The sequence below is a fragment of the Camelina sativa genome, chromosome 9 (genome assembly GCF_030686135.1).
Source record: "Camelina sativa cultivar CO46 ecotype springtype chromosome 9, ASM3068613v1".
Classification (NCBI taxonomy): Eukaryota; Viridiplantae; Streptophyta; class Magnoliopsida; order Brassicales; family Brassicaceae; genus Camelina; species Camelina sativa.
Genome location: NC_141888.1, coordinates 25,585,578 through 25,608,054, shown reverse-complemented (window position 1 = coordinate 25,608,054; position 22,477 = coordinate 25,585,578). Strand labels below are relative to the sequence as shown.

The 22,477-nt window shown below is 34.0% G+C and overlaps 5 protein-coding genes across 5 annotated transcripts; 3 read left to right on the top strand and 2 right to left on the bottom strand.

Annotated features, from left to right (window-relative positions):
• Window positions 1-573: 573 nt before the first annotated feature.
• Window positions 574-3,066, top strand: LOC104711371 (bidirectional sugar transporter SWEET11). Its single transcript, XM_010428070.3, has 6 exons — window positions 574-849; window positions 981-1,017; window positions 1,139-1,349; window positions 1,451-1,612; window positions 1,692-1,811; window positions 2,485-3,066. The coding sequence occupies exons 1-6, from the start codon at window positions 798-800 to the stop codon at window positions 2,779-2,781; spliced, it is 879 nt and encodes a 292-aa protein (XP_010426372.1). The 5' UTR covers window positions 574-797; the 3' UTR covers window positions 2,782-3,066.
• A 787-nt stretch (window positions 3,067-3,853) lies between these two features.
• LOC104711370 (glutamate-1-semialdehyde 2,1-aminomutase 2, chloroplastic) lies at window positions 3,854-6,304 on the bottom strand. The gene is made up of 4 exons (XM_010428069.3): window positions 5,657-6,304; window positions 5,260-5,433; window positions 4,535-5,179; window positions 3,854-4,445 (listed from the first exon to the last, which is right to left on the bottom strand). Exons 1-4 carry the CDS (start codon window positions 5,834-5,836, stop codon window positions 4,023-4,025), a joined length of 1,422 nt encoding a protein of 473 aa, XP_010426371.1. The 5' UTR covers window positions 5,837-6,304; the 3' UTR covers window positions 3,854-4,022.
• Window positions 6,305-6,785: 481 nt separating this feature from the next.
• Window positions 6,786-10,560, top strand: LOC104711369 (ATP-dependent 6-phosphofructokinase 2). The gene is made up of 2 exons (XM_010428068.3): window positions 6,786-9,468; window positions 9,557-10,560. Exons 1-2 carry the CDS (start codon window positions 8,959-8,961, stop codon window positions 10,379-10,381), a joined length of 1,335 nt encoding a protein of 444 aa, XP_010426370.1. The 5' UTR covers window positions 6,786-8,958; the 3' UTR covers window positions 10,382-10,560.
• A 213-nt stretch (window positions 10,561-10,773) lies between these two features.
• Window positions 10,774-14,323, bottom strand: LOC104711368 (DEK domain-containing chromatin-associated protein 1). Its single transcript, XM_010428067.3, has 11 exons — window positions 13,701-14,323; window positions 13,568-13,601; window positions 13,369-13,448; window positions 13,169-13,228; window positions 12,956-13,069; window positions 12,794-12,874; window positions 12,631-12,699; window positions 11,603-12,005; window positions 11,418-11,515; window positions 11,297-11,327; window positions 10,774-11,182 (listed from the first exon to the last, which is right to left on the bottom strand). The coding sequence occupies exons 1-11, from the start codon at window positions 14,022-14,024 to the stop codon at window positions 11,082-11,084; spliced, it is 1,395 nt and encodes a 464-aa protein (XP_010426369.2). The 5' UTR covers window positions 14,025-14,323; the 3' UTR covers window positions 10,774-11,081.
• A 6,524-nt stretch (window positions 14,324-20,847) lies between these two features.
• Window positions 20,848-21,991, top strand: LOC147938741 (uncharacterized). Its single transcript, XM_087463791.1, has 3 exons — window positions 20,848-20,948; window positions 21,034-21,460; window positions 21,537-21,991. The coding sequence occupies exons 1-3, from the start codon at window positions 20,848-20,850 to the stop codon at window positions 21,813-21,815; spliced, it is 807 nt and encodes a 268-aa protein (XP_087319917.1). The 3' UTR covers window positions 21,816-21,991.
• Window positions 21,992-22,477: the final 486 nt, after the last annotated feature.

Here is a 22,477-nt window from a genome sequence, read left to right as displayed (position 1 = left end):
ATCATTCATTTTGATCATTTGTGATTACTAGGTTGGTTTAAATTAGTAACTCTACGAAATGACGTATATGTGCGTATAATAATTAAGCAATATATGTAGAATAATTTAAATGACATAATCTTAAAGAAAAAAATATCAAACGACCAAAGTTACCGAATAACGTACATAAAGATTTAATATATTATGTAAATATGTAAGAAAGTTGGTCAAAAACCACAAAATCGTACAATAATTAGGTCATTATTTATGTCATTCTCCAATTTTTCAATCATACTACATGGTGTATATATGGATGCATAGGTAGAATCTAGACATAATCCTCAAAAAAAGAGCTTGCCTAAACTGAGATTGACAAGCATTATGATTTATGAATAGAACTAATTATGTATTATCTCTTAAGCCAAACCCCAAAAAAGGTTATGTTGATAACTGAACTGTTTTCTGTACGTCAAAATGTATGTAATTTGGTAATGGTTTAGCGTGTGAATTATTGTTGTAGGTCTTTCATTTGTTATACAACTACAATGACACTAACGCTTTTTTAATTATCTCTTTTCAAAAGTATTCAAAAATATTATTGTTCACACAAAACATTTCTTCTTTTTCCATCTCTCCCACACACACCCCATTCCTCTCTTTAGCCCTAACCCCCTATATATACGTGAAGTCCCCGAAACACTAAGCTCGTGCCATAAGCTTTTATATTAAGAGAAAACACTTACCAATCTAAGTGTCATCTCTCTTCTTCTTCCTCATAAAAAAACCTTAAACTAGTTTATATATACCAAAAGAAAAGGATGACTCTCCTCAACACCGAAAACACATGGGCCTTCGTCTTTGGCTTGCTCGGTATGATACTAACGTTGTGTTCATTTCTTATGGATATGCTTGATCAAGTTCTGTAAAACTAATCTAAAGTCTCGAGATTTAATATCTATTTACTAATACCATATTTTGCTATATCCTTGCATAATTTTCAGGCAATGTCATCTCCTTCGCCGTGTTCCTCTCTCCTGTGTAAGTAATAAACTAATAAATATGTTTAAATCAGAGTATACATATATAAAAATAAATATGACTACGTTATATACTCCCTTATAATTTGAGTAATTAATATTTAGATTAATTTTGGACGCAGGCCAACATTCTATAGAATTTGGAAGAAGAAGACAACAGAAGGGTTTCAATCTCTTCCTTATGTTGTGGCGCTCTTCAGTGCAACGCTTTGGCTTTACTATGCGACACAGAAGAAAGATGTCTTCCTCCTCGTCACTATTAACGCCTTTGGATGCTTCATCGAAACCATCTACATCTCTATGTTCCTTGCCTACGCTCCCAAGCCAGCCCGGGTACGTAAAAAAATCCTCAGCTCCTCGTATATGTCAACATGCATGTGGTTAAAAAATCAAATGAAGTCGCTAAAGAAAACATTTCTTAATGGATGCTGCAGATGTTGACAGTGAAGATATTACTTCTTATGAACTTTGGAGGATTCTGTATCATTCTCCTTATCTGCCAGTTCTTGGTAAAAGGAGCAACACGTGCTAAGATTATCGGAGGGATCTGTGTTGGATTCTCTGTTTGTGTTTTCGCCGCCCCTCTAAGCATAATCGTAAGTACTAACTAATTAAGAGGCCATTAAACTGTGATTTAGTTTCAATGATTAACATATATTTTTGTTTAAAATATAGAGGACGGTTATAAAGACAAGGAGTGTGGAGTACATGCCCTTTAGCTTATCCTTAACCCTTACAATTAGTGCTGTCATATGGCTCCTTTATGGTCTTGCTCTCAAGGACATCTATGTTGCTGTAAGCCATTTCATCTCTCTCTCTCTCTATTTGTATATTCATCTATAGAAATAATTGTATTGCACATACACTCAATTTAATTTGAATTTTATGAAACACTGTAATCAATATAGCAGGAGTCACATATACTGAAAGACGTAAAGTTAGAATAAAAACACTGATCTTTTTTAACATGATTATCATGTCTTGAAGCATCATAATCATAAGTTTATCATTATTATAATGTTTATTACATGAAGTGGGTGCTTTTGTTTCTAATGAACCTGAGACTTTGAGGTTCTAATCATAGATTCATAGATAAAAAGAGATATGGATTGGCAAAGATAAACAACTAAAGAAAGCAAAACTCTTTTGTTTGGTACTTTCCTTTACGATTAAAATTATAAAACAATTTATAAAGAGACTGGCTTTATGTTCCACAGAAACATTAAAAGATTTTGCTTTTGCAAAAGAAACTTATTAGATATTAAGTTCTTTTTATCTTTATTTGTTACACAGAAATTATATTTTGTACGTAACTTCTATCGATGCCGCACAAGTTTGCTATAAACTTTTACTTTATTTAATTTTTTTTTAACGTACTTTATTCATAAGCTAGAAAGCATGGAAAGTGAGAATATTAAATAAATTTATCATGTTATTTGCCAATTAATTATGTTTTTTTTTTCTGCAGTTCCCGAACGTGATTGGTTTTGGTCTCGGTGCACTCCAAATGATACTCTACATTGTCTACAAATACTGTAAAACGTCGCCGCATCTAGGAGAGAAAGAAGTAGAAGCTGCTAAGTTACCTGCAGAGGTGACCCTCGACATGCTGAAGCTAGGCACGATATCATCACCTGAGCCAGCACCTCTCGTTCGTCAAGCCAACAAGTGTACATGCGGCAATGATCGAAGGGCTGAGATGATTGAAGATGGACGTCAGACCCCTATAAACGGCAAGCAACCCTCTTCCGCAGCAGCTACATGAATAATAAAAATACGTTAACCATGCATGCAATGTTGACTTTACCCCTGCCCTCGACTTGATATACCAACCACCATGTGTACCCGTTACGCTGTCGTATTTTCTGAGTTTATCAAGTGTGCGAAGTAGAGAAATTAGGTTTCCGGATGATTTATATGCATTTTCGGATGTTGTATTTATGCTTTTCCGGAATTGAATTCTCTACTTCTTTTAAAAATTTCATGTAATTATCTATTGGGGATATGTATATTTCCTATTTTCTCATTTAACGAAAACTATTTAAAATAATCCTTATGATTCTGCTGTATTTTAAATATAGTTAATATATAGTTTTGCTGTTTATTTCAACGGTATCATATCAATAACACGAAAAATAATACTAGATTTACGTACTTGAGAATTAACGGAGTGTTTCTCTTTTGATATAACAAAAAAATCAGAAAATCAGAAAATTTATAAATGTTTAAATACGGGAAAAGATTGGTATATATCAATCTATATGGAGTATACATTTTCTTTTAATAATTAAATAGAAGCATGATGAAAGCTCATAATCAATTTTTAGCTGTTAACCACTCATCAACTCTATCCTGAGCTATTTATTGTTGTCACAAAACATGATCAAGAGGAAACTTGTTAAACTATATAACCTAAAAACCGTATAACTTGCTTTCCAAAACATCTTGACAGCTTTCATCACTATGATTCCTCTTCATTCTTTGTGAACAACCAAAATCAGCTCAGTTGGTTTGGATCAGGTTACAACTAGAAAATATCCATCAAACAGCAGCTAGAAGCAAATATGTGAAGAAAGAAAAATGCAACTAAAACTACGAAAACTTAACTTTGAGAAGGAAACAACATCGGGTATATCTCATTGTTGACAAATCATTGTTGAAATAGATAACCAAAGATATATGAAATATGTTTCTTCAATGACAGTGAAAGTCAGTGAAATATATTTTTAAAACATATCCATCAAGTATTTGAGGCCACAGTTTCGATGCTCTCAAGTCTGAACCTAAGTTTCTCTACATCAAAAATTTTCAAAGTATGTCCTGTAAAGGCTGTAATGTTGATTAACTCTGGCTTATTACTCGGTTTAAAAAATTGCATAGTGGGTTCCGGTTTTCCATCTATCTACCAATTATTATCATAAGCTCACTCACTACACAAGAAGTCTCATGTTCAAATGAGAACACGCCAAAAAACATTCATGGTTCTCTGGAAGCTTCCAGAGGATTCTAGATTTGACTTAAAACCTTCTCGGCTGCTGCGATAGTGAATTGGATGTCTTCTGAAGTGTGAGCCAAGCTGGTAAAACCGGCTTCGAATTGAGAAGGTGCCAAGTAGACCCCTTCTTCCAACATTCCTCTGAAAAACTTTCCAAACTTCTCTGTATCACTCATCTTGGCATCCGAGAAATCATAGACGGGACCTTCAGTAAAGAAGAAACCGAACATCCCGCTTATGTAACCACCACACATCGCATGTCCGGTTTTCTTGCCGGCTTCTAGTATCCCATTTGTAAGCTCTTTCGTGATCTTGTCCAAGTATTCATATGTCCCAGGCTGACTTAACCGCTTCAGCGTGTGAATACCCGCAGTCATAGCCAACGGGTTTCCACTTAGCGTACCAGCTTGATACATCGGTCCTGCTGGTGCAACCTGCAAAAAGACATGAATGATCAAAACTCAGTTCTCTTGCAGCAAACTCAAAGATTGGTCGTTTCAATTTCTAACAGCTGAAGCCTTACCATTTCCATAATGTCTCGCCTTCCACCGTATGCTCCAACGGGAAGACCACCACCGATGATTTTCCCAAGAGTTGTTAAGTCAGGTGTGATACCAAAGTATTCTTGAGCTCCACCATAGGCTAAACGAAAACCAGTCATGACTTCATCGAAAATAAGAAGAGCACCATTTTCTTTACTAATCTGGCGTAGACCATTGATGAACTCTGGTTTAGGTGTAATAAACCCTGAGTTACCAACAACAGGTTCAAGAATAATGGCACCAATCTCGCCTTTGTTTGCCTCAAAGAGCTTCTCAACAGCAGCAATATCATTATAAGGAGCTGTAAGAGTATCTGAAGTAGCAGATTTTGGAACACCAGGGGAGTCAGGTAGACCCAAAGTAGCTACACCACTACCTGCTTTAACAAGGAAAGAGTTCGCATGACCATGATAACAACCTTCAAACTTGATGAACTTCTCTTTCCCAGTGAAGGCACGAGCGAGACGTAGCACGCCCATACATGCTTCAGTACCCGAATTAACAAACCGAACCATTTCAATACTTGGAACAGCTGAAATCACCATCTCCGCAAGAACATTCTCCAAGAGACAAGGAGCACCAAAGCTTGTTCCTTTCTTCATTGTCTCAGCTAAAGCTGCAAGAACCTGCATTATACACAAAGCTATATCAAATGCCTTAATCACCAGCCATCTTGAAATCGTCAAAACTAGGAAAAAAAAAACACCTTATCATCGGCATGACCAATTATAGCTGGTCCCCAAGAACCAACATAGTCAACGTACTCATTCCCATCAATGTCTCGTAGTCGTGAACCCTTTGCAGAATCCATCACAACTGGTTGCCCTCCCACTGATTTGAAGGCACGTACAGGTGAATTCACACCTCCAGGCATTAAGTTCTAACACAATAGAATCAACCAGTTTCAGTAATCAGGACACAATGAAACCAATAAAAAACATAAACTTTATCTCAGATTGTGATTCAATCTCATGTATTCATGTCTTGTTCGGAATTTCCCTTGAAGGGTCATAAAGATAATCAATTTAACCAAAAATATGATCTAATTCCCCAAAATCAAAGCAACACATGTATGGAATCCATGGAAATTGAAAAGGCCTAACCTTGGCAGCATTGAAAGCTTCCTCAGATTTCTGAAGAGTGAAGTTCTTCGTCTTCTCTTCTACCGAAACGGACATCTTAACGCAGCGACGGTTGGACGACGAAGAAGAAGGTCTCTTAGAGAACTTTGGGGAACAAGAAAACCCAAGAGCAATCCCTGATCCTGTAAGCGTTACTGCCATTGTTGCTCTATTATCTCTAAGTCTCTCTGTTCCTCCTCTCTCTCACTTTAGTGTGTGTAGTCAACAAGAGATAAGGCGGAGATGATCTTAAGATTTTAGATGGAGCCGACTCGGTGGTTTAAATTTAGACCCGATCCGGTTCAACTTGACCCAAAATTTGTAACTCAAGTCAATTTTGTTTGTTTGACTCTTTTTTTCTAAAACAATTGATTACAGAAGAAAAAGACCCCTAATTAAGGTCTTGATTGGAAGAGCATATGATATGAAGAAGCTTTTTTTATTTTATCATCCAATCAACATTTATTAAGAGAGCATATAAGGGAGCATTTAGAAGCTGCAGATGCTCTCATATGCTCTCTTTCTATATGCTTTCATTTGAAACATTTCCCAAGCATTTAACTCTAAAATATTAATATATATTAAAATAATTTTAATTTATTTTGTAAAAATTAAAAATCATGATTTCATAAAATATAAAATTATTTGTTATAAGGTAATATATATATCAGAAACTACTTAATGTTATTATTTAAAATAATATCATAATTTATTTAATACATTAAAATATTAATGTAGATATAACGTTTATAATATATATCATTGTTTTATTATAGTTTAATATGTTATGTTATATATATTTTAAAAATTTATTGAAATTAAAAATGTAAATATAGATATAAAGTTTTATAAAAAATTTATAATATATATTAATTATTTAGTAATTAATGTGTTACACTATAAATATATATAATTGAAAATTATTAAATTACACATTTATATATATAACAATTTATAGTATTTATTAAATATAAAATTTATTAAAATATTATAAAGCAATGAGTGATAATTAATTTTCTTAATGAAACACATTTAAATTATATTTATTTAATTAATATTATATATTAAATATAAATATCATATATGATACTCACTGCTATAACAATCAACTAAATATGTTATATTAATCAGAACATACAGCTTATGCAGCTTAATGCTTATGTTGCATAATGCTAATGCTCTAGTATATGTTGTTCCAATCAAGCCCTAAGTTAATACTTTGTAAATTCATTTTGGTTTCCTAAGTTACATCATCAATGTTTTGAGTTTAGTCATTTATGTGAATACTAACACCAATATATAACTCTAGAGTCTAGACCATGTTATTTTCTTTGCAATTTATTTCCTGGATTTTATGATTTAGAAAACTGAAAAAAACCCCTAAAAATATGACCTTAAATGGGCATGTAAGATGTGCCTTGTTAAAAAATCTTACTAGAATTTTTTTTTAGAAACGCCATGATTAAGAGAAAAAGAATGTAACACGCTTTTATTCTGATTTATCATAAATACGTTACTTAAAATCTCTGAGATCACGTGATACAACATGGTGAGAAAACTTTTTGAAATTAGTTGTTAGATTCTTTTTTGTAAAAACGTCATGATTAAGAGAAAAAGAGAGAGAACACGCTTTTACTTGAACTCATCATATATATGTTACTTAAAATATTTGAGATCACGTGATACAACATAATGAAAAAACTTTTTAAGATTAGTTGTTAGAAACGTTTTGTTAACTATAGGTTAATTGGATACAAAGCATATTGCGTGTTCTTTGTTGTTTCGTTATAAATTATGGAGCATATTGTTGCTAACTACATCTTTTATTTGCATCGTCGTCTTGTTAAGTTCCTACTTTAAAATACATTAGGTACTAACCCGCGGGAAAACCGCGGACTGAACTTGAGAATTTGTAATAATTTATTTTGTTATTATGTTATTTATTAATTTTAAAAATCTAAGCTGTTAAAAGGAGCTGATATAGATTTTCTTGGATTAGATTTTTGTTAAAAATTTTAATCCGTACTGGTAAAAAATGTTGATAAAATTTATAGTTGTAGATTTTATTCGATTTAGATTTTTAAAATCTTAGCTATTAATTTTTAATAATATTTTTTTTAATTACGAATTAGTTTAGATTTGAATAGATTTTATTTACTTTTGTAGATTTAATTTAATTTGACCTGTCAACAATTTTTTTAGTTTATTAATAATTAATAAAAATTAAATTAATTAACTTAAGTTTTTTTAATGGTAAATGAATGTAATTTTTTACACATTTCAAGATTAGTTTCATATTTGTACTTCCCAATTAATATAGTAGGATACAAATTAAAATCACAACTCTAAACAAGATTGTTGGTTAATAAATGAATATATTTTGGGACAAATAGAAGACGATATGAGATCAAAGATCTTGAAGTTGTAGTTAGCAGCAATATTTACCAGATAGTAATTCTTTGGTTGGAACTTGGAACAGTGGCCCTAATTTTGCAGGTAATAATTAACTTAATTGGATACATTGTAGCTTTTGACCAAAAAAAAAAAAAAAAGATACATTTGCTAATGCTACTTGTATTATGTGATAGGTAGCAGCACTCTTTTAATATTTTCAAATATGAAATATGTTTTGTTACATATATATTTTGTGTAATTTATGTCATATAATTAAGAAGAAATGATTACTTTCAACTGGAAGTGATCAACGTATGTTGAGGTTTTAGTAAACATATTTTCATAGCAAAAAGATGCAAAACAAACCTATCCCTTTTGGTTGTGTGCTAGTTCTGTGATTAAAAGGCTTTGATACTCTTCTTTACCTCTCTTCTTCTTTCTTTTAATATCTTTTTAGGTTTATTGGCTTTACATTGATCATCCTTCTAATTACTTTAGTGAGTCATCGTATCCCTTCCCTTTTAAAATATCAACCAAGATAGAGATGCTCTAGAGCTCTTTATCAGTATATATATCTTTTCAACTTGTCGGTCAGTAAGAGATGTAAATATTATATGAGGATTCGATTGATCAAAGAACACGTACGTTGTTCTACAAAATATCCCACTCATACAATACAATATAAATAAATAAAGAGATTAATAAAAAGTTAGAAACTTAAACCAACAGAGAGCTACTACACTATACGATTGTTTATTATTAATAATCAGGCTACGTGTCGAGGCCTATGCGGCTGCGCTTGCCAGTTGCCACGTCTCCGCCGTGTGACCACCTCTTTCCATAAGTAAAGCCAATGTTACCATCTTCTCTTCTCTCGGCATCACCGAAGAATGGCGACAGAAACGGCAACTAGTATCAAGAAGCTCCCATCTCTCTCCGGCCTCCATCACCGCCGTAATCCACTAGATGAAAACCCCTTCTTCCACCCCTCCGATGGCTTCTACATCAACCCTTCTGACGTCATCCTCTCCCAGGTCGCCTACGACCTCTCCGACCAGTCCCAACCACGCTTTGCCTACCACAGAGCTGGACCTCGCCAAAAGATCATGTACGAGCCATCGGCTGTGAAAGCAGCGATCGTTACTTGCGGAGGGCTGTGCCCGGGGATGAACACAGTCATAAGAGAGCTTGTGGTTGGTCTATGGGAGCTGTACGATGTCAAAGAGATTTATGGCATACCAGCTGGTTACAGAGGCTTTTATTCCATGGAAGCCGTCAAGTTAAATCCCAAGATCGTTCATGATTGGCACAAGAAAGGTGGCACTGTCCTCGCCACTTCTCGAGGTGGCTTTAATCTCAATAAGATCGTAGATGCCATCCAACTCAACGGTTACAACCAGGTCTTGTTCTGTTACAAGTGTGTTCTGTTTTGTTCTGTCTTAGGCAAAGTTGAGTTTGAACCAAATCCTCCGTTTTTGTCCTCATTAGGTGTATATAATAGGAGGAGACGGCACAATGCGTGGGGCTGTGGAGATCTTCAAGGAAGTAAGCAGGAGGAAACTGGAGGTGGGAATCACAGGTATTCCGAAAACCGTGGACAATGATGTGGGAATCATTGATAGATCGTTCGGGTTTCAAACGGCTGTAGAGATGGCTCAGCAGGCTATATCGGCTGCTCACGTGGAGGCCGAGAGCGCGGTCAATGGCATTGGACTAGTGAAGCTCATGGGGAGAAGTACTGGCCACATTGCTCTCCACGCCACACTTAGCAGTCGTGATGTGGATTGTTGTTTGATCCCAGAGATGGACTTCTACCTTGAAGGCAAAGGAGGTCTGTTTGAGTTTCTTGAAAAGAGACTAAAAGAACGTGGCCATGCTGTTCTTGTTGTGGCTGAAGGTGCAGGGCAAGATATGATACCAAGAAATGAATCGCAGAAACAAGAGAGGGATGAATCTGGCAACTTAGTTTTCTTGGATGTGGGAGCCTGGTTTAAGTCAGTGCTCAAGGAATGGTGGGAGAGAGAGCATCCAGACGAGCTGTTCACCGTCAAGTATATCGATCCGACTTACATGATAAGAGCTGTACCTGCAAATGCTACGGATAACTTGTATTGTACACTCTTGGCTCACTCGGCTATCCATGGAGTCATGGCTGGTTACACAGGGTTCGTGTCTGGTCCGATCAATGGTAACTATGCTTATATCCCCTTAGAGGAAGTGGCACAGGCTAAGAATGAAGTGAACACGAATGACCACAAGTGGGCATGGGTGCGTTCAGTCACAACTCAGCCTGATTTCGAAACAAAATTTTAAGGGGCATTCACCGTGAGACCCTTGAGAGGATTAGAATGAGAGAGTGAAGCGAAAATCTTGTCAGCAAGTAATAATCTCATCATGTATTTGACTTAGTTTGCGTGATCCAAGTTATCTATATGTATGTCTTTTACAACAAGGGAACAATGCTTAAATTCGAGGAAAAACTTTTAAACAAAGATGGGAATGGGATCCTGAAACTCTCTCTCTCTATTATTAATCCTAATAAGCATATTACTAGGTATTATTTCATGGCTTGCTTGTTGCAGAATCGTTTTCTTTAAGCATATAAAAGAGAGTGGTTGAGCAGGAGCTTGAGCTCTGTACTGTATTCCAAAATCATAGAAATGTAAACTACTAGACATAAAGTCCCCCCAAAAAAAGAAGAAAGATTGGAAGTCCTTACAAATACATCTCAAATTAACTCAAAAGTATCCAATCATACAATCATTATAGTTAAATAGAAAGTTAGAAACTTAACAGCTACACAAGTGGGGCGTACCTGGTACTACATGAGCCTAACAGATTACACAATACACGAACAGCACAAACAAATCCCATTCTGTAAATCACTACTATGATTCACAGATGAAGGTTAAGTTAAACCGTCTTCTTGGTTATGTTTTATCTTATTTTCATATAGGATTTGCAGAAAGAAAGACAAAACTAGTCCTTTCTTTCTTTGTCTTCTTTAGCTTTCTCACCTTTCATCATCAGCACTACTCATTTCGTTAATGGCATCTGTAACGATATCCTTCACCTCCGCTTTTCTATGCATAAGATCAACTCCAAAATGGCTCCCTAATATTCACACAACCAGCAAAAATAATGTTTCAATCAAACAGTTTCCTGCAAATTTTGACGAAGACAACAATTACGGATTGAGTAAAAGGGAAAAGCTTTACAGAAACATACCAAGCTTCCGCAGAATATCAGATAGAGTTGCCTGTTTGAAAACAAAATTCAGAATGTCCTGAGTTCAAGATTTTGGTAAACGGTTTACAATCTGTTAAATCTCAATCTATAGAAGTCTCACCGTATTGAAGTCTACTTCCTTCAGGATTTTGGCCACCACTACATGCACTTCTTTTCTTGTGGGTTCTTTTTTACCTTTCTCAGGGGTTTTTCCTGCACCTGAACAAACAATGAAATAGAAAATCGATACACCTTCAAAATTTGATATATAAAGCTTTTAATATCGAACTGAGAAATCATTCAAACCTTGATCTTTGGATCCCTTTGCCTGTGGTTTACTTGTCTGTCTCTTGCCTTTCTCTTTAGAGGAATCGTGTTTATCAACCTCTTGCTTCTTGCTTGATGATGCAGTTGATTTATCGACTTGTTTGGAGGACTTTCGACCAGATTTTGCAGAACCTTTAAGAGACTTCTCCTCCTCAGCTGCTGGTTTCTCCTTCTTAGTCCTTTTTGACAAGCTTTTCTTATCGGTTGACTTTTTCTTCTCCTTGGCTTTATCTTTCTCGTCTTCAGTTTCAGTATCTTCATTTTTGTTGTTTTCTTCTCCATGAGGGTCATCTTCAGAACCAACATCAGCCTCACCATTTCCTTCTTCCGTCTCAGATGGCTTATCTTGCTTCTTTCCAGAACTTTTCGTCTGCCTTCTCTTCTGTATATATCAAACATAAACAGACACTGATCATTTACGCAACGTCACGCAAAGGCAGACAAAGAGGCTTTCACGAAAATGCTCAACTATTTCCTTCTAGAAATCTACACATTTTCTTCTCACAGAGCCATATCACACAAGGAGCTAAGTGTGGAAAACTAAACAACCAGAAATGAGAATGCAATGAAAAAACGAAAATGGCTTGGAAATAAGACAGTGCCGAGATGCATACATTTCCTGAATAAAAACCATAAAAATTGACCCAGCCTTAGAACCTAGTCTTGGATTTGCTAGTATTCCCAAGTTTTCCCATTATAGTACGACACATTGCTTAATAATTACCGCAAACCAAATAGCAGCCGTATGTACAACTAATAAGTTGTGAAATAAAAGAAAATCAGATTATAATACATAGATGTGCACTATGTAAATTGCAGAACTTCCTAGGTAAAGTTTTGTGTTCAAGAATGGATAAGGTAGCGCAGACAAAGCTACTCAAATCATAAAGACCACATGGTTCATAATAACAAACTAGAAAAGGGGATACTTTTACCAGCCAGGGGAGAGGTAAACAAATCATGTTAATGATTTCAAACTAAAGAAGAGGAAAGATAAAATTACAAACCTTGGCTGGGACATCTGATGATTCCCCAGAAGTCAAGTTACTTACACTCTTCTTGCGCTTTTTAGTTTCCTATATTATATGTATTCAAAGAAAAGAGAAACCCCGTATCAAATCAAACACAATGGAGAACAGTGATTCAGATTCAGGTGCTAGGTTAGAGTACCTTTTCACTATCAGCAAGTACAACATCCCTTGTTGCCTTGGGATGTACCAAAAATTCAAGCACTTTTACAGCAAGTTCGTCCTGACAGTATCGGAACAGATGTATGAATATAAAATCAAGCAAGACACAAACAGATAAGACCAAAATTTTGCTATCACTTACTTTTTTCACATTACTTTTGTTATTGGGTATATCAAGCACATCACAGAGATCAATTAACTTTTCTTTGTTAAATTTATCAAGCTTCTCCTTTGTTCTTGCTCTTTGCTTCTCCTCCTGGAAGCACAAATTAAATACCGCTCTCAAAACAAGGCTGGTCATCAACTCATACACGCCCCTGAAACTATATATATATATCTACAACAAAATTGGTACCTCTTGCTCTGACCATACAAAACCCGAAAACTGACCAATGTTTTTCTTCAGCGTCTGTGCCTGCACAGCATTTTTTCACACAAACCCTTGAGTAATCATCAATCAATCAAGCACTCTGGCAAAAGAGAACAAAACATCCGGTATCATATAATAAACAGAGACAGAAGCTTTAATACACACACACATAGTAAATAAGGTACCTTTCCTTTCTTGCCGTAGAGAATGGTGTGAAGTAAGAAGAGATTGTCGTCAGGCTTTCTCTTGGATAGTTTATAAGCAACTGAAAGAAACAGTTCAACACAATCAATCAAACAACATCAATCTCTAAACAGCAGAGTAGAAGTGACTCGAAATCTATATAAGGTAAAAAAACCCAAATCAGGGTGTTAAATTACATACCATTTGGAATCTCCTTAAGCCGTGTTCCACGACCCTAAAAACGAAACTAAAACTAGTCAAATTCTGGAAAATTCTAAACAAGCCCAAGAATCAAAGTTCGAATCTTTATATATATATATATATATATATATACCTGCTCAATAGAGACAGGCTTGTTCCCAGGGGATCGAGAAGGAGGAGGAGTATCATCCATAATGTAACGCTCAGTCCTCTTTCTCTCCCTTGTAGGCCTCTCACTGAGTGGAGTCACCGGAGATTTAACTCTTTCTCCACCATTCGCTTCTTCTACTCTTCCTTTGTCCTTCATGGTTTCCTCTTTCTTCTTCTTCTCGGCGTCTTCACTTACTGGAGCTACTACCTTCTTCTCTGTTGTATCCTTCACGGAATCAGCTTCTTCCTTGGGCGGAGAATCAACTGCTAATTCTGGTGTCTTCAATTTTAGGGTTTCAGTCGCCATGTGGAAGATGAGATTACACTAAACAGCGGTGAAAACGAGAATCGAATTAAAAGAGTACAAAAGAAAGCCAAACCCTAAATTTCTGAGCTTTTTGGGATAGATTCGAAAAACCCAAAATTGGGGATTTAAAAGTTTTGGTGGTAAAAAAGAAAAAATGAAATGAAAATGAAACACAAAGGCGGGGGGCTTTTTCGCGCACCTTATTTCACAAAAGCTCGCGGCTAAGCTAAAAAAAGGCTCTCTCAAGGCTAAACAGAGGATATCAATAAAATGGTTTAAGTGCGTTCACGTTTTGAGGTGCGTTTTCAACGCTGTACACGCACAAATAATTCATATGACATTTTTATCAAAACACATTAAAACTTCTATAAATTAATACTCTTTAAAATAATAATCACTATAAATTAATATATTTTTCCGGTTTTAAGTTGGACCAGTGTAATTTTGGACACAACTCAGATAAAATAATACGATAATAATTTTTTTAAAAATTCTTTATAAAGATATGGTCCCATCAATAATATAAATTAATAGTTATATAAAACTATCAAAATATATGTATATATATACACACTAATTTTTGTTAGAGTTCATTTCTAATATTTTTGCTATGTAAAAAACTTTGAGTATTCACTTTAAAATATGATAATTATTATTTTCATTCTATAAAAAGATTAGTTATATTAATTCAATCTTATTTTTAATATTTTCTTTTGAAAAATTACCAAATTAGGAAAGTCTCTCTATAAATTAATAATTATTAATTTATTGATTTATTAAAACCTCTTTAAATTAATAAATTTTTATGGTCCCAACTTTATTAAGTTATAGAGGTTTTACTGTATTTTGTAATGCTCTTTTAGTAGTAACTGAATATATTTTCTAATTATGTATCATTTATCAATATATTATATTATCAATACAACAAAAATAGGATGTGCAGCTCAACTTTGATATCCAATAATATTATCTCTCCTTCCATGTCACTTTTTTTAGTTAATTTGCTGCATTTAAAAATAAATATCAGCCAAAACAATGATGTTGCTTTATATTTCTTTGGAGACGCACTTTAAATTCGGTAAGAGGTACCGGGTATGGTAAACCACACGACTTCACAGATCGGAATTATCTCTAGAAATAGAAAGATTATGAGAGGTAAGAGTATGAACGCCGTCGGAAAGCTACAATGAGGAGATATAGTTAAAGTATGTGGTGAAAGTAAACACAGGTTTTGGCGTGAGGTGGTTGAAGAGAGACAAAGAGGATGAAATTAGATGTCTCTGGTTCAAGTCTGAGTGCCTGACACATGTGTGAGATGTTACTTTGTGTTTTGGAGACTCCTGTTGGGCTTTAAGTTTGGCTTTCACTTGTTGTTTAGATTATGATAACATTTAGTGGTAACACTAAATTATGTATACAAAACAATAATCATACAACTTGTATACAATAATTATGTCATCTAATGGATAAAAGTAATTTTAGAAAATGAAACACTATGTTAAATATTTTCAGTACAATTCAAATTATAGTTGTGCATCATGAATATCTTTAACGGAAGATGTTTTATTAAGTGCGATAGTCGATGAAGACAAATTAATTATTTGTACAAAGTTATACACATACACTAAAAACATAAGAAAACAAAAATACAATGATTGACTGTACAAGACATTTATTTTATAAAATAATATAAATCGTTCTTTTTACAACATTACATATTATACGTCTATATTTGAGAGATACTGGGTTAGAACCTGGATTTGGTGAAAAGGCAATAGAGGTGAGTACCACTTGCTTCTTCTCATATATATATGTCTTGTTTCAATTTCTTCATAAAATATTCACGAAAAAATTACTCATACAGTTTCGTATAAACTCTCTAATAGAGCTATTAATCCTCTTGCTTCTCTCAAAAGAAGAGTTTGTAATGAACCATGATTCTATACTAAATAACATTAGTTTGTTAAGTGTTAGAGATTGAAAGACCAATATATTGTTTACTTGATTAGTTTTAAACACATCCTACAAAAAAGTACTGCACATACCCTAGGTATTTACTCATTTTTGTTAAGATGAATGTTTTTTTTTTGTTGCATTTTCTGATTTGCATATAATATAGGGTATATTCCAAGTATGGTTACATTTTAACAGTGATTTGTGCTCATTACCTACATAAGGAGGGGCTGTTAAAATTTCTACCTATACATGTTGCTATATTTGGAAATTTAGGATTCATAATAATAGTTCATAGGTTTTATGAGCTGTGATGAGAAAGCTAACACTAATAATGGTGCTCCAATGCATCATAATACAAGAAAAAAAAAAACAAAATTGATTAGTCTATAATTTCATTACAATAATAAAAGAAAAAATAACCAGAAACAAAAAAATAACAAAAACCTAAAAACAAAATATTACCAATGAAAATTGTCATTATTAATGATTACAAACACCATAAAAAAATTATCCTCAAAATAATTAAAATAAAACAATACAAAAAATAATCCCGCAGCGTAGCGCATACACTATCCTAGTTACTATAACATTTTATGTATTTAAATTAATTTATCATAGTTAACAAATAACTATTTTTTGAGTGATGTATAACTCATCAATATTTTTAATAGATATCATACTATTATATATATACTAGATTAGGACCCACCCGTTGTGCAGGTTTAAAGTTTTGTAAATTAAATTAAATTTCACAAAAATATATTAAAATTTGTTGTACCTTATTTATAAGTTTTATGTTTGCTACAATGTATAGATTTATATCCATTTACAAATCTTTTATGTATGTTACCATTAAAAGCATATTTTTTACACCTAAATATACTGTATATTACAAATACATTCTTTACCACCACCTAGAAAATGTCTGTATAAACACATTAAGTCAACTATTATATGTCTCTTTACTTTCACTTTTGTATAGTGTTTTTAATTACTAAAATTATTTGCTCAAAAAACATTTCGAATAAAGAAGTATATTACATAGTATACTAATCAATGATGTATCATCACAATAGTGTATAACCAACCATAGAGAGAACCTCAGCTCCGTCTTCGTCCATATGGAGAGAACATTGCGTCCAACCTCCTCCACCATGAAGAGAACCTTGGCTCCACCTTCCTCCCCCGGGGAGCTAACCTTGCGTCCAACCTCCTCCACATTCCTCCCTTAGGGAGATAACTTTGCGTTCAACCTCCTCCACCATAGAGAGAACCTCGGCTCTGCCCTCCTCAATCCTCATATATAGAGAGAACATGTTCACGTCCTTTAGCTATCTCAAAATGACTTGCTCCAACAACCAATGAAACTAATTTTCTAACGTCACAAAATCTTTTGATAGTAACTAATGTTAAATTTTCAATGTATTCGTGGTTGTGTTTTTGATAGCCTTTGTCTCTAGAATGCTCCGACTGCCACCTTGTTTAGTGAGCATGTCCACATGCCCACCTTTTTAGTGGTCCCCACGTCTACTCCTAGCCTATCCATATCCGACGGCCGGTCTGTTAAATCTGGGAGGCTTTAAATACTTGTTTGCCGACCCTAGAAATCACCATATGATTTTCCCTATGTTTTGTCTTCACTGGCATAGTTCGGACAATCACTTCCCGAAAGGTTACCCATCCTGAAACTACTCCAGCTCAAGCACGCTTAACTCTGGAGTTCTCTCAGGACCCTTGATCGAAAAGATAAATGCACTTTGGTGACATAGGTGGGCAAAACAATTCTTTTAAATCTATCCGCAAACCAGGGTATCACAGTCTCCAAACTCTTATGGATCTATCAACAACAATTTATGTTTTTCCAATATATCTATCTATGTTTGTTGTAAGCTTGTGTTTTATTAGCCTATTTTATCTAACCATTAGGTTGATGAAATTCTACTCCTTATCTCCCTTTGGGATTGAATGAAAGGTAATAATTATGTTTGCACAAAAAAGGTCTATGGCCAACCAATCAAGGTTGAGAGATTAGAAGAAAATTAATTTGACATAAATAAAGAAATAATAGAAAATTATAAGCAAGATAATATATGAATCCCAAATAATTCAAAGGTGAAAAGATAAATAAAATAAAACAATCTAAAAATATTACATTAAATGTAAAAATACAGTATTAGAAAAAGAAGATGCATATATTAATCCATTTTCTTGGGTCAACATATTAATCTTACCTATTCCAAACTGAAAAAGAAAAAAGTATGAGAAAATTTTGGTTTAAAAAATTAAGAAAAATTTACCTTTCCATTAAAAACGTTTTACCAATAGAACAAAGTTGAAAGCAATATTTTTGAATAAATTATTTTGTTAGATGAAAAATAATTGACGATCTATCTATATATAGAAGTGAGTATTTACAAAATTTAGAATTAATAATTAAGTGTATATTTTCCTTAATCCTATTTCTATTTTTCTGTAGAATTAATAACACAAAATTAATAATAAATGTTATAATTTTGAATTTTATGAAATATATGTATATATAATCTCCCTATATTTTTTTTTTAAAAAATTGTAATTTTTGTAATTTTTTGATAATTCTCTTTTTACATTATTAATATTGTTTAAAACAAAATATTTTATTTTTTGTTGTAATCTCAAATCTCTCCTATTAAATATTAACTTTTACATATGCCAAAATCTCATATTGATATAAACTTGACACTTGTCAAATTCTTATTAATGGCTACCTTTCGAAACCCAACTTTATATTTAAAACAAAATATTTTGTTTTTTGTTGTAATCTCAAATCTCTCCTATTAAATATTAATTTTTACACATGTCAAAATCTCAGATTAATATAAACTTGACAATTGTCAAATTTTTATTAACGGCTAACTTTCGAAACCTAACTTTATATAATAAGATATATTAACTAAATTATTTATCCTACATAATAGTTTGAACTTTAAAGTTTTTACTAAGTCGAGATCACAACAAAAAATAACGGAGATAATAATTCACTTTAGGAGGCTTATAAGGATGAAAAGTTACATCGGTATCAAGAAAGCCAAAATATGTGGCTAACTATAGGAGACCATAATTCCAAGTTTTCTCATGCCTAAACAAAGAGAGACGAGGCAAGAATCATATTGTGAGGTTGTATGACAAGAATGAAGGTTCCTGAGCAAAAAAGATTAAAAAATAAAGATATGTTATTATTTATTTTTTTCATCAACGATATGTTATTTTAAGGAACATTTCAAAATTACTAATCCTAATATTATGAGGTTGTATAACTAAATGAAGCTATACCTTCTATGACGAATTAAGTAAATGATACTTTAACGGCAATGGTAATTTAACGGCACAGTTCCGCACTTAGTTATCTATGTAAACAATGTTTTTTCGTATTGGCTTGTTTGAGCCAATCTTGTTCTCTTATTGTTAAAAAAAAAAAAAAAGAGGCTTCATTTATTATGTACCCAGAAAAAAACACCAAGTACGGATGGAATGAAGGAAATGTTCTTCTAAAAGTTCTAACAAACTATCAAGATGGATTTCTTACTTTTGGTTAACTCTTTTTTGTTCAAAATGGTTTTCTTGATGATTGTTTGAACTTGACTAATATTTTGTCTCATTCCTAAAACAAAGAAGTTGTCATGGATGATGAGACCAAATATATATGTAACGTGAGGTACAAAAAATATCTAAGATCCCATGTCAGAGACTCCAAAAATTCGTACCAAGACTGATTTCAAAAACACAATCGAATTATGTCAAGGTAAGATTGATCTCCGATATATTTTTATTGCACATGAGATATTTCATGGTAATAAATTCATCATATAAATAATTTAGTTAACTTACAAGACATTATGGATACTTACGCAGGTGCAGGTTGGGTTTGTTCTACCCCCACTCGGGGTCAGATATGGGAGCTACCAATTTCTGACGCAGTTTATCTCCATTACATGCTGAAGTAGAAGCTTTTATTTGGGCTATGCGGTGCATGATCGGATACGACTACCGGGACGTGGCTTTCTATACGGACTGTTCTGATCTGGTGAAGATGGTGTCTTCTCCTCATGACTGGCCGGCTTTTACAACCTACCTCGAAGATATCAAGATAGACCAAGCGGAGTTCTCCTCCTTCTCTCTATCTTTTGTTCCCCGAAGTTTGAACGTCAAAGCGGATTCTCTGGCTCGTCAAGCGAGACTCTCTCCGCAGCATGTTCTTTTTGTGAACTCTTTTCCCCCAAATTGGCTCTTTTGAGCTGATTCTATTTTTGTTGTCAAAAAAAAAAAAAAAAAGACATTACGGCTCTCTGTTCTTTTCACTATCACTTGACACCTCCTGCGACCAACAAATTACACTGACTTTCTCTTCTTTAGTCGCTGGTTTCTGCAATTTTTTGTTCATTTCATTTGTTGTCGCCGGTGTCGCTCATTTTCTCAGCGATAGTTGGAAAGACAGAAAAGTGTCGTTGCGACTCCTTTTACGGTGTTGTTGAAATCGTTACGACTCCTTTTAAAGTGTAGAGCCTGAAATTGGTGAAAACTCAGCTCCAAGAGATAAGTGATTCCTTATTCTTATTATATATGATCAGTTATTCCTTCAAACTTATGTAAATTTCTAACTTATGTTTATTTTCAACTTCAACATTTGTAGAGTGTAAACAAAAAATCACGCCCTAGGTGTGTGTTGGTTGATTGGTCTGACACTGATGAAAACATTGATGAGGGGCGTATTCTTTCTTCTGATCCTGATGACATAGTGAATGACTCTTGTCTAGGCCCTACGGATCTGAAAATGTTGGTTGAATCTGCTTCGAAACCAGATGCATTCCTCTGGAGACCTGCAACTAAAATGTTTACTATTGCGGAAGCTGTTGGACATATGATTGCATGGCCTGCAGATAAATGTGTTCTTTTGGATAAAGAGATCCAAATAGAAGACATTGCGCCGAGGGTAAAATTTATTGTCCTTTCCAGACAATTTCTTGTCCTTTACTATATTCTTATTTAAATTGTGTTTTTCTGAATGTGTATGACATGGCCTAAATGAAAGTTCCCTGAACAAATGTCAACTACTGGATTTGTCTACGGATGAATTGATTGTTGCTGAGGGTTGTTGGCACACACAAGAACCATCTGCATTAGTTAATGGTCTTCCTATTGGGCCAAAAGCTATTAAAGTATTCGTGGATTCAGTATGTCAACCTGACACGTTCATATGGAGGCCTACAATAGATACGACATACCTAGAGGACTGTTTGATGACTTATGTAGCATGGCCTGCCCATAAAGTTGTTCATCAGAATGGCGAGAGTTCTCCTATACATAATCCTCCATCAACTAATATACCATCAGGTTCTATATCAACAGCAAGGGCAAAATCTGCAGCAACATGTCATATTGAGGATGCAACAGGTCCAAGCTCTCCAACTAAGAAAACTCTACCGCATTCACAGGAATCTCAGGTAAATGTTTTTGATATGTTATGAAGTTGTTTCTGTCATATGATTGTTGGTTGGCTTATATTATTTGGCATTGCAGCGTATCAATGAAGTTGTCTCAAAGGAAAATAAGAAGTGCAGACTGATGGATATTACCGGAAAGAAGCTGGTTGTTGCTGAAGGACGATGGGCAACAAACGATCCAGACCAAAAGGTTCACTTTGTTCGTTTGGGTTCTAATGCAGTTAAAGTGTGGGTAGATATTGTCAAGGTAAGCGATGCAGCAGTTTGGAGGCCATCAGAAGAAATCGAGATGATGGAAGATGCCCTTGGCACAGTTATTGCATGGCCAGAGGACAAAGTGATCATCATGTCTTAAATTAACCATGAGGTTTATTGTCTCCTACTTCAGACTTACAATCTATCTTATAGATTTGCTTTTTATCTTCAGACTTGTCTTGTTCCTTATGGATTTTAAACTTGTGTTATGTACTATGTATTATGTTGGATTGTGAAATGGTGAATTAGGGATTTAATACTAATACAGGTTCCGAATCAATTTCAAAATAACAAGAAAACAGTGTTCTCAAAACACTTATAATCGCATCTAAAATCCTGCTATAATAGAATATATTATAGCATAAAGATATTGCTAACGAAAATTGAATTAAACCGTTTAACTAACGTTATGGTAGAATCACCTAACATAGGTGTATAATGACTTATAACATTATCTTTAAAAATTTGAAAAGCGGGATAACATAGCATTTCTATACTGCTATGATATAGTATTATACGAATTCTGCGCTATCATATGTGAGGTATCTACAATAACAGTGGCCTAACATAGCGTTTGTGAAAAAGCTATGAATTACATATTATAACGTTTCTCTCGTGCTAACAATGTACATATTTGTTGTGGTGTATTGAAGGACCAAAGAAGAGTTCCTTTAGACTTAGTTTCCTTATTCAAACTGATAAATCTTCGTGTCTTGAAGATTGAAGTAGTGACCTTCAGTTTATTTCCAAAGAAACAGTTCG

Coding starts and splice junctions, on each gene's coding strand:
- LOC104711371 (XM_010428070.3), top strand. CDS start 798: ATGACTCTCCTCAACACCGAAAACACATGGGCCTTCGTCTTTGGCTTG. Junction 850..980: donor CTTCGTCTTTGGCTTGCTCG/GTATGATACTAA, acceptor CATAATTTTCAG/GCAATGTCATCTCCTTCGCC. Junction 1,613..1,691: donor CCGCCCCTCTAAGCATAATC/GTAAGTACTAAC, acceptor TTTAAAATATAG/AGGACGGTTATAAAGACAAG.
- LOC104711370 (XM_010428069.3), bottom strand. CDS start 5,836: ATGGCAGTAACGCTTACAGGATCAGGGATTGCTCTTGGGTTTTCTTGT. Junction 5,434..5,656: donor AAGCTTTCAATGCTGCCAAG/GTTAGGCCTTTT, acceptor CTATTGTGTTAG/AACTTAATGCCTGGAGGTGT. Junction 5,180..5,259: donor TTGGTCATGCCGATGATAAG/GTGTTTTTTTTT, acceptor TGTATAATGCAG/GTTCTTGCAGCTTTAGCTGA.
- LOC104711369 (XM_010428068.3), top strand. CDS start 8,959: ATGGCGACAGAAACGGCAACTAGTATCAAGAAGCTCCCATCTCTCTCC. Junction 9,469..9,556: donor AACTCAACGGTTACAACCAG/GTCTTGTTCTGT, acceptor TGTCCTCATTAG/GTGTATATAATAGGAGGAGA.
- LOC104711368 (XM_010428067.3), bottom strand. CDS start 14,024: ATGGCGACTGAAACCCTAAAATTGAAGACACCAGAATTAGCAGTTGAT. Junction 13,449..13,567: donor GCTTAAGGAGATTCCAAATG/GTATGTAATTTA, acceptor TGTTTCTTTCAG/TTGCTTATAAACTATCCAAG. Junction 11,328..11,417: donor AGGAAGTAGACTTCAATACG/GTGAGACTTCTA, acceptor GTTTTCAAACAG/GCAACTCTATCTGATATTCT.
- LOC147938741 (XM_087463791.1), top strand. CDS start 20,848: ATGTTTACTATTGCGGAAGCTGTTGGACATATGATTGCATGGCCTGCA. Junction 20,949..21,033: donor ATAGAAGACATTGCGCCGAG/GGTAAAATTTAT, acceptor ATGTGTATGACA/TGGCCTAAATGAAAGTTCCC. Junction 21,461..21,536: donor CGCATTCACAGGAATCTCAG/GTAAATGTTTTT, acceptor TTGGCATTGCAG/CGTATCAATGAAGTTGTCTC.